Source organism: Sander lucioperca, chromosome 16 (genome assembly GCF_008315115.2).
Source record: "Sander lucioperca isolate FBNREF2018 chromosome 16, SLUC_FBN_1.2, whole genome shotgun sequence".
In the NCBI taxonomy this organism is placed as follows: Eukaryota; Metazoa; Chordata; class Actinopteri; order Perciformes; family Percidae; genus Sander; species Sander lucioperca.
This window is the reverse complement of record NC_050188.1, coordinates 29,945,861-29,965,575: the sequence shown is the minus strand read 5'-3', so window position 1 is coordinate 29,965,575 and position 19,715 is coordinate 29,945,861. Positions and strand designations below refer to the sequence as shown.

The window sequence follows — 19,715 nt, the reverse complement described above, 5'->3', positions numbered from 1 at the left end:
CTTTGACTTGTTTTGAATATTCAAATTTATATTTTTTTGTGTAGTGGCACTGTCCATAACTGCCACATCACAGTGGGTTTGATAGGGTCTATTTCTTTGATAGAAAGTAGTTCTGGTAAAAACTGTTGATAGTGAAGTCTGTGGAGTTTCTAAAATAACCAGGGGTCTCATTTATAAACGTAGCGTATGCACAAAACTGGGCTGAAAATGTGCGTACGCCACTTCCCACGCAAAGGTTGTGATTTATAAAAAACAAAATTGACGGCAGAATGTGCAGAATGTGACCCATGTGTTACTCGTAATATTTTCAAATTTTGATGCCTCACGCACATTTTTTCACTCCATATCATCCACGTTACCATGAAGATTAAATCCAGCAGTGCTATTTGTGCTTGTACTGAGTGCTAAGTGTTCCATAAACACCTCCAACTCAAATCTTAATTAAAAATGTTTTCTTAATGTGTAATCGGCACTGTCTCACCGTCACATTGTCCGCTACAGAGCACAGGAGGAGGAGATGGCCCGACTGCATGGAATACAGGATAGCATCAAATACCCTAGCATTAGATAACTGCAGAACACAGTGTTAATAACTAAATATCAGTCTATAAAACTGTGCATATATCATCAAATGACAAAGTCTGAAAATACAGCCGTAAAGCTCTCACGCAATTGTTACCCTTAATGTCCTCGTTATCGGTCAGAACTTTAAAATTGTTCGTAACAAAACCTGCATGAAGAAAAGTGTGTTTGCCTATTAGACTTTCGTCTTTACATTGTATCTCGGGGTGGGGGATACCACAAGTTGATGCTGTGATTTTGGCAAGGTGTTAACAATCGCAAATAGTTGTAAACATATAAATACTTTCATGCGTAATGCTGCATGATGGCACTGCTGGCACTGCAGGAGGACTACGGTGATGGAAGAATCAGGAGAGAAAGAGACTTCAGGGACCATGATGATGACTGGCTAATATGCTGATTTAGATTTCCTAAAGCTGAGCTCTTGGATCTATGTACTGAATTGGGTCCAGTAGAGAGGGCAACGCGCCGGAACGGTGCCATCCCGGTCCAAATACAGGTCCTCGCCACTCTGGGGGCCATCGTGTTTTTTTTTATAAATATTACAATCTTCAACTTTATGAGTAAGGTTTGTTTGGATATAATATATAGTTCTGTTAAATGTTATCATATAGGTCTGGTATATCGAAGCTGTCCGCGGTAATGCCTGCCATGTTGTAAGGTATTATTAATATAGGTTGTCTATAAATCAGGTTTCCCTACACTGTGCGAGAACAGGCCAAAATTATACTTCAATTTACAGCAATTCACCAGCGTCTGAGTAGTGTTTTGCTTTTTCCCAGCCAGTCGTCATGATTCGGTGTCACAAAAGAACAACTGCCAGGGTCATTAACATACTGATCAGCATTCATGAGGTGCTTTGCATTGACTATTTATGGTTAAAAATGGGCGTGTTCAGGGTGGGATAAGAGGCTGATTCACGTATGCACACTTGTAGGTAATCTCTGATTTATAAAAGGAACATTGCCTACAGATGTGCGTACACACGGTTTTATAAATCTGAATTTTTTTTGGCGTACGCCATGTTTGGCTTTCGGGCGTACGTACACTTTTAGTAAGGATCCTTACTATCATAAGTGTCGGTACATAAAAACAGAATTATCTGCACGGCTCCACACATATGAGCAGGTCAGAATATATGTTCTGGAGTTCTTGTAGTTTGGATGAAGTGTTTAAATGCTTGTGTCTTTTATTTCTCTTGGTAAGAGCATTTACTGAAGTAAAATATTTTCATGAACTCCAAACTGTGGATTGAACTTTTCTGTACATGTAAAAGAGGAGTGAGTGGAGCAAGAAAAGCTGCTGCTGATTTGATGACGTGTGACTCTGAGATGAGAAGTCTGAGATGACCAGATGATGCATTTCTTGATGGAAGAAACCAGGAGTTCAATTTACAATGAAATAAATCATGGAGGTACAAGATCTCCACTGTTACTATTGTCTACTCAATCTTTGGAAATACAACTGTAGTGATGTGAATTTAACTTCTGATTATCAACACAGAAAGAGAACTCTGTAGTCTTTACTATCAAACAAGTGTGTGTGTGTGTGTGTGTGTGTGTGTGTGTGTGTGTGTGTGTGTGTGTGTGTGTGTGTGTGTGTGTGTGTGTGTGTCCTCAGTGAAGTGTATCAGTCTCTGTAGTAGCTTCCAGCTGCAGCAGTCAGTTCAGTTTCTGTTCAGTCTGACTGAGGGAGGTTTTTGTACGACGCTTTTTCACTGTGTGAACACATACTGACTGTTGATAACATGAAAACTCTGACAGTAGTAAACTGCTGCATCTTCAGTCTGGACTCCACTGATGGTCAGAGTGAAGTCAGAGTTTGATCCACTGCCTGTAAAACGACTTGGAGTCTCTGATTCTCGATAAGTAGCAGAGTTAATGAGCAGTTTAGGAGTTTCTCCATCTCTCTGTTGGTACCAGGCTAAACAATTGTAGCTGCTAAAACCATAAACATGAACATTCTGACTGGTCCTACAGCTGATGGAGACGGAGCCTCCCAGAGCAGAGCTCACTGCTCCAGGCTGAGTCACTGTGACCTGGCCTCTGGACTCTGAGGATACAGAGACAAAAACATAAAGCAGCGTCACGGTTTAGTCGTCTTCATTTCAGAGGGACGGATGTTGATAGAGGAGAGGAGTTTGATTCTCTGGACTTTACCTGTGAAGCAGCAGCAGAGGAGAGTCCAGATGAGGACGGAGATCAAAGTCATGTTTTTGATGAGGAGGATTTCTGTGTCTTCTGTTGTCATGAAGGACAGCTGTCAGTCATCCAGTGTTCAACTCTCAGGACTATAAACTCTCCCAGAGCACTGGAGCATGGTGCTGCTGATGCAAAGTGGCTCTCTATGGAAATGCTCTGACTGACTCCAACAGGGACTTGGATTACTCTGATGATGCTGTTCATCAATGGATCAATTACTTTATCTGATCATTGATTAGGATCTTTCAATAACACTTTGACTTATTGACAAATCTTCCAAATGTTAGATTTTATTTATTTATTTATTTATTTATTTATTTATTTTTTATTTTTTATTTATTATTTCAGGACAATGCACATTTGATGAACATATACAGAAGTACACTTAAAAAGTGCCAGATTATAGCCCAAAGGCTAATTTCCATCTGTAGTCCAAAAGAGGGAGATTTAGGCTTCCCAGGACCAGCTGGAACATATAAAAGAAGTATTTTATTCTCTATACCATACAGCCATTGAACACAGAATGACTGCATCAGAGAACACTTGTTACTTTTTAAGATTTGCTCTCTTGTATTTTTTATGAAACTTATTTGCTGCCACCTTCCCATTTGTACTATTTTATATTGTATTTTGCATATTCTCTATGTTTTTAATGGTGTGCTGTGTTATGTGCATTGTATGAACATTTGCTGTACTCTGGGAAAAGACAAATTTCCACTGAGGTGAACAACAAAATTAATATAATTTCTTCTATAATTGAAAATAGATGATATAAACAGACAATATACACTTAATTTGAAATCAATATGAATAAAAAGGAAATTCTGGAAATCTGCAGCACTGTGTTATTGTCAGTTTTCTTTTTATCTGACAAGATTTTACAAACAGCCTCATTTTGGTGAGTTTGTTTGTGTCAAAGTCAGAGAGCCGTGTCTCTCTACAGTGAGAGGTTTTTGTACGGCGGCTCAATGACTTTGTATCACTGTGGAGAACTTTTGGTGGAGGAACCAGACTGAATGTTGGAAGTAAGTTTCTGCACAAATACTAAAAACTATATAGTGAATATTGTAAAGTAATGTTTTAGTTCAGTTTACAGTCGATAAAATATCTTTTTATTTACTTTTAGTATTCATGTTTTATTTCTCCTCCTTTATCGTGGAGACTAACTCAGAGCAGCTTCACTAAACATTTCTTTACACATTTCTGTCAAACTGAAATTTAAATGACTTGAAGTGTGGAAAAGATAAAACTGAAAAACTGTTCTACAAGATTCATTTTTCATTTTCCACATCAATGATAACTGTTTAAAGCAAATGAAGATTCAGATATTCAAACAATTGAACAGAGCAAAGATAAAGATCGGTATTTGAAAATGTGCAACATCTCTTTACTGTGTCATGTATTGTTACAAAGTTTGAAAACTATTTGAACAGTTTGGTAATGATGATCAAAATCACATGAAGAACATTTGATGTTGTCAGCTCATTTTCTGGATTTGTTTCTATTCCACTAAATACTTTAAAGTCATGTATAGTTAGGTTGTTGATGATCTTGATTTGGAGGTTTAAAGATTTGTCCAAAAGTTGACATTTTATTTCCAGTGTATAGTTTGATATATATCAGCTCATTGTGTAGATGATTCTCTCTGTGCTGATTTACATGAGAGGCTTCTTAAAGGGAAGTGAAACAATGTGTGAGTGAGTGACTGGTGGAGCAGAAAAACCATCTGACAGAAACTCCTTAAAGGAGAAAACCAACTCTCACACAGTAAAGGTGTCCAAGTGTCTGCTGGTTGATTGACAGCTGTGTGGTCCCTGTCCTCTAATCTGATTGGTGTCTCCTAGGTGATGTCCGTCCCACCCTGACGGTGCTGCCCCCCTCCAGTGAGGAGCTGCTGAAGGGGAAGGCCACGCTCATGTGCCTGGCCAACAAGGGCTTCCCCTCAGACTGGAGTCTGGCCTGGAAGGTGGACGGCAGCAGCAGCAGCAGCAGCAGCAGCAGCAGCAGCAGCTGGGAGGAGAGCAGGAGCCCCGGGGTGCTGGAGAAGGACGGCAAATACAGCTGGAGCAGCACCCTGAGGCTCCCTGCAGACCAGTGGGAGAAGGTGGGCTCTGTGACCTGTGAGGCCACCCAGGGCTCCCAGACTCCACTCTCAGAGACACTGAGGAGAGACCAGTGTTCCCAGTCCTGACCTGACTCACTGGGACTCTGCTACTGGTTTCACTCTGATACTGATCTCAGTCTGTAACTCTCTCTCTGTTTATCTCTTTCCCTCACTCACTCTCTAATTACAGGTTTCATTGAAAACGTGTGTTGCATGTTTTAATTTTGATTATTTTAACACAATAAAGTACTTTTCATCAAATCAGTTGTTTCCATGTCTGTTATTCTAAAAGAAACAGACATATCTGTCTTAATAGTTCCATAAATCTAGAAATGTTAAACTCAACTGAGTTTAATGTAAAACTGCCTGGAAATTCCTCGAGAAAGAAACTACAAGGTAATATAATAGCATGTTTAATATATTTTGAAAATACTAATCTAATCAGATAATCATTAATGTGACCCAGACAAGATAGAAGTAAATCCATCATTTATTCCAAATTTTTTAAAGCTGATGTGACTTCAGAAACTTCTTCATTGGAGTGATTTTAAATTTGGTTTTGTAGGAAAGGTGATTATTTCAATATTTAGGAATATATATTTATAATATATAGGAAATTCAGATATACTAGGCATCTCATAAATGAAGTGTTTACTATGTTGAATTGTTTTTAGATGTGTCTATAGACTACTATAACTCTCATGTTGAAAGCTTTTTAGAAATGTCCAGAAAGTATAAAGAATCTTAGTAAACTACATTTGAGAAGAATTTATGGCAATTCATTTGTGAAGTATGAAATGATCAGCATCTTATATCTGAGTTTGTCTCAGGGTCAGATCATTAGGTTTTTAAAAATCTATGTGAAGATTTTGGAAAACAAATAATTGTAGTGTCTTACTCTGTACTGAACTGTGCTGTATCATAGTTGTCAAGATTATCTAATTAACTACAACAACAGAATGTCTGAGTGATGAATTGCATAGTGTCATTGATATTTGAGTTTAATAAAATGCATCAAGTAGACTTCATAATTTAAAACAACATGAAATAAATTAAAGTTTTGTTAAAAGCTGAAATTTTTTGAACTGAGCTCCTTCTGAACTGCTGCATTTGACGCCAGCTGCCCCCCCCCCCCCCCCCCCCCCCCCCCCCACACACACACACACACACTTTTTGTTTTCTATCCTCTCTATCTCTTTTAATTTGTCTATCTTTTTTACTTTGATATTTTGGATGTTGTGTGTCCTTACTGGTGTGTGTCTGTCAGTGTGCATGGGTCTGTGTTGTCTGTCCCCATTTTGGACCTGTACTGGGTTGGTTTGTGGGTGTATAGGGGACTTGAGGGGAAGTGACATATCAGTTCCACCATGCTGTGTTCACTTTGTTCAATATGTGGTGTCACTTTTTGTTAAAATTTAAAAATTCTATAAAAAAAACTATTTGGAAAAAAAATAATAAAAAAAAGCTGAAATTACTTTTCTTTGAGTTTGACAATATCAAGTTTCTGGCATTTTCAAAGCAACATAAAAAGTACAAATTAAGCATTTATTAGCTATTTTTACCTAAATCTAAATTGATTTATTATTTGATTTGATACTTAGACTATGTTGTTAAAAGAGCTGAAATTATACAGTTGTGATTCTGACATTGAGCAAATTTATATTAACCCACAAACAGCACAAAAATAGTCCTAAAACTATATTTAACAGAAATATACAAAATGTGTTCATGCTGAAAGTGTTATTGTGGTCTAACTTATAAATGTATGTTAATAAATCATGTAGTGTTGTAGTTTCTGTGCAGCTGTTGAGTCAGATCAGTTCCTCTCCAGCTGAGGAGGTTTTTGTACGACGTTGTATCACTGTGTGAACGGCCAACTGTTACACTGCTGACAATAATAATCTCCTGCATCTTCAGTCTGAACTCCACTGATGGTCAGAGTGAAGTCAGTTCCAGATCCACTTCCACTGAAACGGTCGGAAGCTCCAGAGTGACGAGTTGTAGCATACCTAATTAAGAGTTTAGGAGATTCTCCAGGTTTCTGAAGGTACCAGTGAAGGCAAGTACTAACACTTGAACTGGCTTTACATCTGATAGAGACAGACTGTCCTGGAGCAACAGACTGAGATCCAGGAGACTGAGTCAGGATGATTTCTCCTGATGAACCTGGAAAACATGAAAAAGAGCAGAAGAGTTATTGAGACAAATCCAGCTTGGAGAAAGATGATCAACATCCAAACAGAAGAGTCTCATTTCTTTAACATGGAGAAGAGATGGAAGAAGGTAAATGCTGCTTGTTCCAGTGTTTCTCCATCAAAGCAGAACATCATTGAGGTGAACCTGGTTGCATCCTGAAGCAAAGTTTTCAGAAGAGAGTCTCACCCTGAACAAGGAGCCCCAGGGTGGCCAGCAGTAGAAACAGTGACATCATCATCATGCTGCCGGCGTGTCAGTGTCTCTGAAAGTCCTGGACAGTCACTGATCAACACTGGCCTCTTAACGGCTGGGAGCAGAGAGGCAGGACACATATGCAAACACACAGAGTCAGTGAACTGTAGCTGTCCTCAACATGTCATGCTGTTTCCCCTTTTACTTTGACTAATTAAATGTTTCACTACATAATGGGCTACGGATGAATGGTCAAATCTTGTCATAAAAACTTCATTTAGATTCCACCAAGCAAGTACAGAAAGTTGATTCTGTTTTTGGGTATTTTTACATCTAGAGTTAGTTTTTTACTACAGGTGGTTAACGAGGTACCAGATATCTATTCAATGCACTCCTGAGTGTGGGATGACAGGATTCATAGCAGGAAATAGGTTGTGATAATGTTTATTCATTCTGCAGATAATCATTTAGTGGATGATTGAGACAATGGATTCTGTTTTACTTTATTTCTTTTAGCCAGGGAATCTACTTTAATTTAAATACTTAATTTAAGTTTGGTAAAAAGGTGAACTCCAAATTCTATAATTGATACTTTTTAAAAATTGAAAGAGGAGAACAGACAGACAGAAGAGTTGCTTTAATGACTGATCACATGATGGACATGAAGAAGAGAACATGTTTTGTCATGTAAAATTGAGAATCATCGGCGTACAGACTGTTTGATGGTGGTGTCACTCTGAAAAGATGCTTGAAATGCATTTCCTATTAATTATTAAATTTCAGTTAATACAGTTTTCCTATGATTCTGTTGACCTTGTTGACTTTTGACTTATTCATTGTTAAACTTTGGCCCACTATGCCTCGAGCTAAGATGAGGATGATCATTTCTACATTTCTTTCATCTATTTAGACTGTTGTTACTCCATTTCTACTTGTCTTTCACGTCCATGAACCACTAACAACAGGTCCAGAGGGTTGTTCAGAGGCTTTTTACCAGGTCCTTGAAGAGGTCGCATATCACATCTGTCTCGATTTTTTTCACAGGCTCCCGAGTAAATTAAGAATCAATTTCAAGATACCTGTTATCTCTTTTAGAGCCCTACATGGTCAGGCACCCTCCAATATCAAAGAGATTATACAGGTCAATATAAAGAGGAGGTCCTAAAAGTCTTGATCAGGGTTTTTTTTTTATTTTCTCACTACAGAGTTATAAGTGAAGTTGACTGTGGCTCTGAAGTCAGGAGTTTTGATCTTTGGGAGTCTCTCCAGTTGGACTTAAGTGGACACTGTGAAAACCTTTGATAGGGAACAAATGGTTTAGTGTGGCATTTGTAGTTTAGTATTTTTTAATTGTGTATTGCGTTTATGTTTTATTGAAAAGCTTATTTGAAGTGTTTTATAAGAATATTCCCTTACTTCCAAAATGAAAGCTCTACTTCTAGTGGCGATGAAGGAAATTAATGGTTAAAAAGAAGTGTGTGTGTGTGTGTGTGTGTGTGTGTGTGTGTGTGTGTGTGTGTGTGTGTGTGTGTGTGTGTGTGTGTGTGTGTGTGTGTGTCCTCAGTGAAGTGTATCAGTCTCTGCAGTAGCTTCCAGCTGCAGCAGTCAGTTCAGTTTCTGTTCAGTCTGACTGAGGGAGGTTTTTGTACGACGCTTTTTCACTGTGTGAACACATCCTGACTGTTGATATAGTGATAACTCAGACAGTAGTAAACTGCTACATCTTCAGTCTGGACTCCACTGATGGTCAGAGTGAAGTCAGAGTTTGATCCACTGCCTGTAAAACGATTTGGAATCCCTGATTGTCGAGTGCTAGTATAGTAAATGAGCAGTTTAGGAGTTTCTCCATCTCTCTGTTGGTACCAGGCTAAACAGTTAGAATTAGGAATATTCTGACTGGTCCTACAGCTGATGGAGACGGAGCCTCCCAGAGCAGAGCTCACTGCTCCAGGCTGAGTCACTGTGACCTGGCCTCTGGACTCTGAGGATACAGAGACAAAAACATAAAGCAGCGTCACGGTTTAGTCGTCTTCATTTCAGAGGGACGGATGTTGATAGAGGAGAGGAGTTTGATTCTCTGGACTTTACCTGTGAAGCAGCAGCAGAGGAGAGTCCAGATGAGGACGGAGATCAAAGTCATGTTTTTGATGAGGAGGATTTCTGTGTCTTCTGTTGTCATGAAGGACAGCTGTCAGTCATCCAGTGTTCAACTCTCAGGACTATAAACTCTCCCAGAGCACTGGAGCATGGTGCTGCTGATGCAAAGTGGCTCTCTATGGAAATGCTCTGACTGACTCCAACATGGACTTGGATTACTCTGATGATGCTGTTCATCAATTGATCAATCACTTTATCAGAGTATTGATTAGGAATGTGTCACTGCTCATTCGTATGAGTCTTTGGTTTGAGTCCATAAACTATTTTAGGGGTACCAAATATATTAATCACAAGTGTTACCATCCACTCTCTATGGAAATGCTCTGACTGACTCCAACAGGGACAGGGGGTTTCCTCTTCAGTGCTGAGAACACTGACTTTATAAATCATTCATGATATAATGCATGAAGAAATTGGATTGGTTGATTCTGTTGAATTACTTAAACCTATCAAACTGCATAGTCTTCATTAGGGGTGTGCATTGGCACTGCCCTCACAATTCGATTCGATTACGATTCACCAGGTAACGATTCGATTCAATTCCATTCCATTCTACGATGCATTGCGATGCATCAAAATTCTACTGCACACAACAAGGCAAATTTTTCATCATTCATGAGGCAATACAAGCAGTCAGATATTGAACAACAGATTTCATTGGCTGCTATGTGTGTATTATCACTCTCCTGTATCTTTGACATAAATGTCAATTAATACAATAAAAATGGTACAGGGTATTGGATATGGCATTTTCAAACCTGAAAAAGAAAACATAAATCACTGCTTTCAGTGCTTTGAATGAGAAATGTTTCTTTTCTCTCTGCTTTAGAACCATTTGAAATCAAATAGAGCAATAACAGCCACAGTCACACTATTGTAACAACAACCACCCAGGCACCCAGCAATACAAATATTCAGTGCAACACACAGTAACCACTTATTACTGTGAAACTTTTTTCAAGTAGTAAAGTCAAGTGCAACTATTCTCAACAAAACAGCAGCTTAGCAGCTTTAAGACAATGACAATTATATACCTGATCCTACTGTAGTATCTGATGGACTTATAGGTTTAATGTCTGTATAAAGCTCAAATGTGCTGAGTCATAATAAGAACGTTCATCATGGGTACTGTGGCAGTATAGCGAGTAATAATTTACCTCTTGGTGGCGTGATTTCGATGTGATGTTTAAAAGACAGGTCTCGGATTGGATGCTGAGGGGTTAACGAACTATAGGAAGCCCCTGAAGAGGACACTAACCTATGCTATGTCAACTTGAATGTTCCATAGGTTATCTAACATGTTACCTAAGCTATCGCATATAAGCTGTGAAATGTAAAGGTAGAATTAGAATGCATATTGGCGGTGTGTTCTCCAGACCTTCCATGGAGTCTGTAAAATTGATGCTGAATCTTTGCTTGTAATAAACCTTTTTATAATCAAGAACAGTGTCGGCGGATTCCTCTTCATACAGCATCACAGCATTACTATTTAAGGCACCACACTACCAATCACATCAGCTGCATACAACAAAATATGTTGAAAAGATGTGAAATACATTGTAATGTAAACCAAAAATAAAGTGTGTAGGCTTAGCCTACTACCAAATGTAATACCAGCACAACACTTTTATCTGTTAGCTGCCATTCCTCCACAACATCCAAGAGTAGCCTCGCCATATGAGCACCAGTGTGGCTCTCATAAACTGCTCTCGTCTGAAGCACATGTGATACAATCTGCCAATCCTCGCTAATATAATGTGCTGTTATGGTTACATAGGACTCTGTTGCGACTGAAGTCCAGGCGTCACTTGTAATGGCTACACGACTGGCTTTACACATTGATTCCATTACCTTTGCTTTGGTTTCTTTGTACAATGCGGGAAGCGCAGAATCAGTGAAGGTAGCTCTTGTCGGTAGCTTATAACGGGGCTCAATTGTTTTAAGCATGTGGCAAAACCCCGCATTTTCTACCACAGAATAGGGTCGTAGATCCTTCTCTATGAAACATGCCACCGATCGTGTGATCCTCTTTGCTCTCTCGGAGTTGTGTGGCAACGTTGAGCTAGCGACTCGTCAATTCTTGGCTGGGATGTGTCGACTTTTTGTGTTGTTGTTGTTGAAGCCAACTCAGGATGCCAACAATCAACATGGTTCGTGAAGTTAGTTGTATTGCCAACGTGCTTGATTTTAGTGTGGCAGGTTTTACACACCGCGTAAGTCTTGTCTAGTTTCCCATTAACTTCGTAAAATCCGAAATGTGCCCAGATGTCCGCTTTCCAAGCTTTGGGTGCGTTTTTAATTAACCGTCTATTGCGGTCATCTCCCTCAGCCATCTTGATTGTTGTTGTTATGCCCCCGGAAGTAATTGAAACTTCACAACTTTTTCTTATTGTCCACTCAAGGCCAGAAAATAAACAGTGACATAATCGATTATGGCACTTTGCCGCATCGATGCTGAATCGTGTATGCCCCGCATTGCGATGCATTGCTGAATCGATTATTGTTGACACCACTAGTCTTCATCATAGGCGGCGCTAGGCTATTTTTAGAGGTGCTTCAGCCCCCCTGAAAAATAAAGTCCTCATCATTGTGATTTTGTGAAATTGTTTAGTGCTCAAACCTTATTACTTTTGCAAACCTCATTTTAGCGATGGAATAGGATAAATGACGACAGGCTCAGCTCAGTTGTAGCCTGAAGTCAACAGCCTGTCTGTGATTCCCTGAACGAGGGCGCCTCGCCTACTCTTCAGTCTGCACAGATAACTTTGGGGAATGGTCGTCAGAGTATGGCTGCTTTCAACCACTGAAAAGGTATGGCTAATGGAGTGAAAATAAATCTAATCGAATGAACACGTTAAGTAGGCTGCAGGTGTAGTATTTGTGGAACCAATCTCTGATTCCCTGATCACAATGATGGCAATCATATCTGAATTAGCCTAGCTTATTCACCACAGAGTCCATTTTGTTGTGCAACGTAGACAACATTGCTAACTGTAGGCAAATGTAGCTTAGGAGTAGCCTACAACGAGTTTTTAAAGTGTGCTATTAATAGCCCGCCGTAACGGCTTGAGCGCAGCTAAAAATAGCCTAGCGCTGCTGCAGTTACCTCCCTACCAGACACTTTCTTATTTTTAACTGTCATGACAATGAAAAATAAATAATTCGACCTGACGGATCATCAGACTCATTCATATCAGAACTGAAACACTGGAACAACAAACCCTGACTCACAGTCTGTTTCCCCATAGATGGATATACGTTTCTTTGTTTTAAAGAAAACAGCCAGGTTCAGGTGATAAAGTATAAGATAAGCCTTTAACATTATCCCACTGCACTGAACAGCAACCCCATATTCACATATGTTATAAATAGGTGAATTCATAACCTTTGGTAGCCTACACGATATATTCTCTGTTGATTAGTTGATTACAATTGCTTTCTGGTTGACAACACAAAGGAGTGAGGAGAATAGAGAGGGAGAAGGGCAGTACAGTACAATACATATGATACATATTAGTCACTGGCCTCTGATTTATTTCCTGTATTGCATAATATTGTTTTGTGGCTCATCATTAAAGTTGGTCTTCTCAGATTTATTGATGTCTTACTTATCATATAATGTAGTTGTTGTATTAGAGTAAATGCTTTTATTATCAGGCCCAGGCTCTTAAGAAAAAGAGATGTTGGATTTTCCCCATCTGGTTCAGAGGCATTATTAGATTAGATTATTCATCATTTAGCTGTATAACCATATCAGTTTATATCAATGATGTATATGAAAAAGTTGAAAATTAACAGCAGAAACAAACATTAATAATCCTGTCTAAAAATATGTTGAGGCTTATTTTACCAGTTCAAGGTTTGTGCAGGGGCGTAGCTCAACATTCTAGGCCCTTAGAAAAGCATTTTCTATGGGCCCCTCCTGCATCCACAGCTATTCATTCTAGCATTTTGGTACTCAGTCCCCTTTTCCCCCCCAGTCCGACACCTCTGGGTATGTGCTGCAATAATCATGCTTTATAGTTGCCATCTTTTTTTCACAGCAGATGAATTGAATCTGTTGATAGTTTGTCTTAATTGCATGTTTCAATCTGTCTCTTTCCCCAAAACTCACCAGAAGTCATGATTTAAGGGTTTAAAAAAAAAAATCTTACGTGGGCATGCCCATGGACCCCCCCTAGCTTAACTGCTATAAACTGCTCATTAGGGACAGAGCCCCCCCAAAGGTCAGATCCTAGAATCACCCCTGGTCTGTGGAGTTTCTAAAATAACCAGGACATTATTTCTACAAAGGAAGTTGTTTTAAAATCTTTCAAGTATATTTTTGGTATTGATCACTATGAAAATAATTCATGTCCACTATATTTGGGTGACAGCATAAGTGTCGGTACATAAAAACAGAATTATCTGCACGGCTCCACACATATGAGCAGGTCAGAATATATGTTCTGGAGTTCTTGTAGTTTGGATGAAGTGTTTAAATGCTTGTGTCTTTTATTTCTCTTGGTAAGAGCATTTACTGAAGTAAAATATTTTCATGAACTCCAAACTGTGGATTTAACTTTTCTGTACATGTAAAAGAGGAGTGAGTGGAGCAAGAAAAGCTGCTGCTGATTTGATGACGTGTGACTCTGAGATGAGAAGTCTGAGATGACCAGATGATGCATTTCTTGATGGAAGAAACCAGGAGTTCAATTTACAATGAAATAAATCATGGAGGTACAAGATCTCCACTGTTACTATTGTCTACTCAATCTTTGGAAATACAACTGTAGTGATGTGAATTTAACTTCTGATTATCAACACAGAAAGAGAACTCTGTAGTCTTTACTATCAAACAAATGTGTGTGTGTGTGTGTGTGTGTGTGTGTGTGTGTGTCCTCAGTGAAGTGTATCAGTCTCTGCAGTAGCTTCCAGCTGCAGCAGTCAGTTCAGTTTCTGTTCAGTCTGACTGAGGGAGGTTTTTGTACGACGCTTTTTCACTGTGTGAACACATACTGACTGTTGGGATAGTGAAAACTCTGACAGTAGTAAACTGCTGCATCTTCAGTCTGGACTCCACTGATGGTCAGAGTGAAGTCAGAGTTTGATCCACTGCCTGTAAAACGAGCTGGAATCCCTGATTGTCGAGTGCTAATACTATAAATGAGCAGTTTAGGAGTTTCTCCATCTCTCTGTTGGTACCAGGCTAAACTGTAGGAATCGTAAATATTCTGACTGGTCCTACAGCTGATGGAGACGGAGCCTCCCAGAGCAGAGCTCACTGCTCCAGGCTGAGTCACTGTGACCTGGCCTCTGGACTCTGAGGATACAGAGACAAAAACATAAAGCAGCGTCACGGTTTAGTCGTCTTCATTTCAGAGGGACGGATGTTGATAGAGGAGAGGAGTTTGATTCTCTGGACTTTACCTGTAAAGCAGCAGCAGAGGAGAGTCCAGATGAGGACGGAGATCAAAGTCATGTTTTTGATGAGGAGGATTTCTGTGTCTTCTGTTGTCATGAAGGACAGCTGTCAGTCATCCAGTGTTCAACTCTCAGGACTATAAACTCTCCCAGAGCACTGGAGCATGGTGCTGCTGATGCAAAGTGGCTCTCTATGGAAATGCTCTGACTGACTCCAACAGGGACTTGGATTACTCTGATGATGCTGTTCATCAATGGATCAATCACTTTATCAGAGTATAGTAAATGTTAGATTTAGGGTCCCATGGACCTGCTGGAACATTTACAAGAAGTATTTTATTCCCTATGTCATACAGCCATTGAACACATAATTACTGCATCAGGGAACACTTGTTGTTTTATAAGATTTGCTTTCTTGAATTATTTTTAGAACTTATCTGCTGCTACCTGCCCATTTACACTATTGTATATTGTATTCTGTATATTATATGTTTTTAATGGTGTGCTGTGTTATGTGCATTGTATTTACCTTTGCTATAATTTGGGAGAAGGCCACTGAGGTGGACAATAAAGTCAATCTAATCTAATGTCTTCTGTCTTATTTAAATTAATTTCAAGAGAAGAAATCACAGTCATTTGACATGTACCAAAAACATGCATTAAGGAAATCTGCAGCACTGTGTTATTGTCAGTTTTCTTTTTATCTGACAAGATTTTACAAACAGCCTCATTTTGGTGAGTTTGTTTGTGTCAAAGTCAGAGAGCCGTGTCTCTCTACAGTGAGAGGTTTTTGTACGGCGGCTCAATGACTTTGTATCACTGTGGTGGACTTTTGGTGGAGGAACCAGACTGAATGTTGGAAGTAAGTTTCTGCACAAATACTAAAAACTATATTGTAAATATTGTAAAGTAATGTTTTAAATTCTGTTTACAGTAGATAAAATATCTTTTTATTTACTTTTAGTATTCATGTTTTATTTCTCCTCCTTTATCGTGGAGACTAACTCAGAGCAGCTTCACTAAACATTTCTTTACACATTTCTGTCAAACTGAAATTTAAATGACTTGAAGTGTGGAAAAGATAAAACTGAAAAACGGTTCTACAAGAATAATTTTTAATTTTCCACATCAATGATAACTGTTTAAAGCAAATGAAGATTCAAATATTCAAACAATTGAACAGAGCAAAGATAAAGATCGGTATTTGAAAATGTGCAACATCTCTTTACTGTGTCATGTATTGTTTCAAAGTTTGAAAACTATTTGAACAGTTTGGTAATGATGATCAAAATCACATGAAGAACATTTGATGTTGTCAGCTCATTTTCTGGATTTGTTTCTATTCCACTAAATACTTTAAAGTCATGTATAGTTAGGTTGTTGATGATCTTGATTTGGAGGTTTAAAGATTTGTCCAAAAGTTGACATTTTATTTCCAGTGTATAGTTTGATATATATCAGCTCATTGTGTAGATGATTCTCTCTGTGCTGATTTACATGAGAGGCTTCTTAAAGGGAAGTGAAACAATGTGTGAGTGAGTGACTGGTGGAGCAGAAAAACCATCTGACAGAAACTCCTTAAAGGAGAAAACCAACTCTCACACAGTAAAGGTGTCCAAGTGGCTGCTGGTTGATTGACAGCTGTGTGGTCCCTGTCCTCTAATCTGATTGGTGTCTCCTAGGTGATGTCCGTCCCACCCTGACGGTGCTGCCCCCCTCCAGAGAGGAGCTGCTGAAGGGGAAGGCCACGCTCATGTGCCTGGCCAACAAGGGCTTCCCCTCAGACTGGAGTCTGGCCTGGAAGGTGGACGGCAGCAGCAGCAGCAGCAGCAGCAGCTGGGAGGAGAGCAGGAGCCCCGGGGTGCTGGAGAAGGACGGCAAATACAGCTGGAGCAGCACCCTGAGGCTCCCTGCAGACCAGTGGGAGAAGGTGGGCTCTGTGACCTGTGAGGCCACCCAGGGCTCCCAGACTCCACTCTCAGAGACACTGAGGAGAGACCAGTGTTCCCAGTCCTGACCTGACTCACTGGGACTCTGCTACTGGTTTCACTCTGATACTGATCTCAGTCTGTAACTCTCTCTCTGTTTATCTCTTTCCCTCACTCACTGTCTAATTACATGTTTCATTGATAAAGTGTGTTGCATGTTTTAATTTTGATTATTTTAACACAATAAAGTACTTTTCATCAAATCAGTTGTTTCCACGTCTGTTATTGTAAAAGAAACAGATATCTCTGTCTTAATAGTTCCATTAATCTAGAAATGTTAAACTCAACTGAGTTTAATGTAAAACTGCCTGGAAATTCCTCGAGAAAGAAACTATAAGGTAATATAATAGCATGTTTAATATATTTGGAAAACACAAAACTAATCAGATAATCATTAATGTGACTCAGACAAGATAGAAGTAAATCCATCATTTATTCCAAATTCTTTAAAGCTTATGTGACTTCAGAAACTTCTTCATTGGAGTCATTTTAAATTTGGTTTTGTAGGAAAGCTGATTATTTCAATATTTTATATTTATAATATATGTATCTCATAAATTAAGTGTTTACTATGTTGAATTGATTTTAGATGTGTCTATAGAGTATCATGAATCTGGGTAAACTGCAGAGCCTGAGAAGAAATAATTCAAGAATTAACTTTTGGTCTCAGTAAATTTGTTGCGTTTTTGAGTTGCATGTATGGGAAAATGTGTTTTTGCATAAACTTTATATAGATGTGATTATAGATTTATTTATTATAATTTTTTAGTTTCAAGTTGACTTCTTGATTTTTTCGGCTTGAATCAGATAAGAACATGAGATTGTAACGTGATATAAATGGATGGTGTCATCTTGAGTTAGCTGTGTGATTCAGCTGTCTGTGCTCTCTCTGCAGGTGATGGTTAGAGCAACTGGGAACAGCTGAGGATGTTCCCAGTAGCAGGAGGTTATTTAAGTCTGGATGCAGTGCAGCCCTCTCTCTGGCTGACTCTCCACTCTGCTGCAGCTTTGCTCCTCTCACACTTGATGATGGTGTGTCTCCCTTTCGTTGTGGCCACTTGAATGTGTGTGTGTGTGTGTGTGTGTGTGTGTGTGTGTGTGTGTGTGTGTCCTCAGTGAAGTGTATCAGTATCTGCAGTAGCTTCCAGCTGCAGCAGTCAGTTCAGTTTCTGTTCAGTCTGACTGAGGGAGGTTTTTGTACGACGCTTTTTCACTGTGTGAACACATACTGACTGTTGGGATAGTGACCACTCTGACAGTAGTAAACTGCTGCATCTTCAGTCTGGACTCCACTGATGGTCAGAGTGAAGTCAGAGTTTGATCCACTGCCTGTAAAACGATCTGGAATCCCTGATTGTCGATTGCTAATATAGTAAATGAGCAGTTTAGGAGTTTCTCCATCTCTCTGTTGGTACCAGGCTAACCAGCTAGAATAAATACTCTGACTGATCCTACAGCTGATGGAGACGGAGCCTCCCAGAGCAGAGCTCACTGCTCCAGGCTGAGTCACTGTGTACTGACCGCTGGACTCTGAGGACACAGAGACAAAAACATAAAGCAGCGTCACGGTTTAGTCGTCTTCATTTCAGAGGGACGGATGTTGATAGAGGAGAGGAGTTTGATTCTCTGGACTTTACCTGTGAAGCAGCAGCAGAGGAGAGTCCAGATGAGGACGGAGATCAAAGTCATGTTTTTGATGAGGAGGATTTCTGTGTCTTCTGTTGTCATGAAGGACAGCTGTCAGTCATCCAGTGTTCAACTCTCAGGACTATAAACTCTCCCAGAGCACTGGAGCATGGTGCTGCTGATGCAAAGTGGCTCTCTATGGAAATGCTCTGACTGACTCCAACAGGGACTTGGATTACTCTGATGATGCTGTTCATCAATGGATCAATCACTTTATCTGATCATTGATTAGGATCTTTCAATAACACTTTGACTTCTTGACAAATCTTCCAAATGTTAGATTTAGGCTTCCCAGGACCAGCTGGAACATATAAAAGAAGTATTTTATTCCCTATGACATACAGACATTGAACACAGAATGACTGCATCAGAGAACACTTGTTACTTTTTAAGATTTGCTCTCTTGTATTTTTATGAGACTTATTTGCTGCCACCTTCCCATTTGTACTATTTTATATTGTATTTTGCATATTCTGTATGTTTTTAATGGTGTGCTGTGTTATGTGCATTGTATGAACATTTGCTGTACTCTGGGAAAAGCCAAACACACATTTCCACTGAGGTGGACAACAAAATTAATCTAATTTCTTCTGTAATTGAAAATAGACAATATAAATGAAAAATATACACTTAATTTTAAATCAATATGAATAAAAAGCATGTTTTCTATGAATCTGCAGCACTGTGTTATTGTCAGTTTTCTTTTTATCTGACAAGATTTTACAAACAGCCTCATTTTGGTGAGTTTGTTTGTGTCAAAGTCAGAGAGCCGTGTCTCTCTACAGTGAGAGGTTTTTGTACGGCGGCTCAATGACTTTGTATCACTGTGGTTGACTTTTGGTGGAGGAACCAGACTGAATGTTGGAAGTAAGTCAAACTTTTAAAAAACATTATTTCAGGAGCTATTTTTCTTCCTTTACTTTCTGCACGATTACTTTTCTTTTTTTGAAATATTAATCCATCATTTTTAAAGTAATATATCACTCTAAGAGGCAAAAGATTGCTTTCGAAATAGAAAATCAAAAGTTCATTGTAAAGACAATGAAATATTGAATCAGAGGATAAATCATTATTACCAACTTTAATGGTAAAGTAGCATCTTGAGGCTTGTAGGTTTAGTTCAGTCTGACAAAGTCAGAGAGCCGTGTCTCTCTACAGTGAGAGGTTTTTGTACGGCGGCTCAATGACTTTGTATCACGTGGTACA

At 39.2% G+C, this 19,715-nt stretch overlaps 4 gene segments (V, D, J or C); 1 reads left to right on the top strand and 3 right to left on the bottom strand.

Annotated features, from left to right (window-relative positions):
• Positions 1 to 6,612: 6,612 nt before the first annotated feature.
• Positions 6,613 to 7,376, bottom strand: LOC116041743. The segment is given in 2 exon segments: positions 6,613 to 7,053; positions 7,270 to 7,376. Coding segments are annotated over 2 exon segments (363 nt in total).
• Positions 7,377 to 8,918: 1,542 nt separating this feature from the next.
• LOC116041742 lies at positions 8,919 to 9,452 on the bottom strand. The segment is given in 2 exon segments: positions 8,919 to 9,256; positions 9,364 to 9,452. Coding segments are annotated over 2 exon segments (375 nt in total).
• A 4,932-nt stretch (positions 9,453 to 14,384) lies between these two features.
• LOC118493331 lies at positions 14,385 to 18,517 on the bottom strand. The segment is given in 2 exon segments: positions 14,385 to 14,734; positions 18,461 to 18,517. Coding segments are annotated over 2 exon segments (375 nt in total).
• LOC116055718 lies at positions 15,656 to 17,029 on the top strand. The segment is given in 2 exon segments: positions 15,656 to 15,697; positions 16,518 to 17,029. A coding segment is annotated over 1 exon segment (264 nt).
• Positions 18,518 to 19,715: the final 1,198 nt, after the last annotated feature.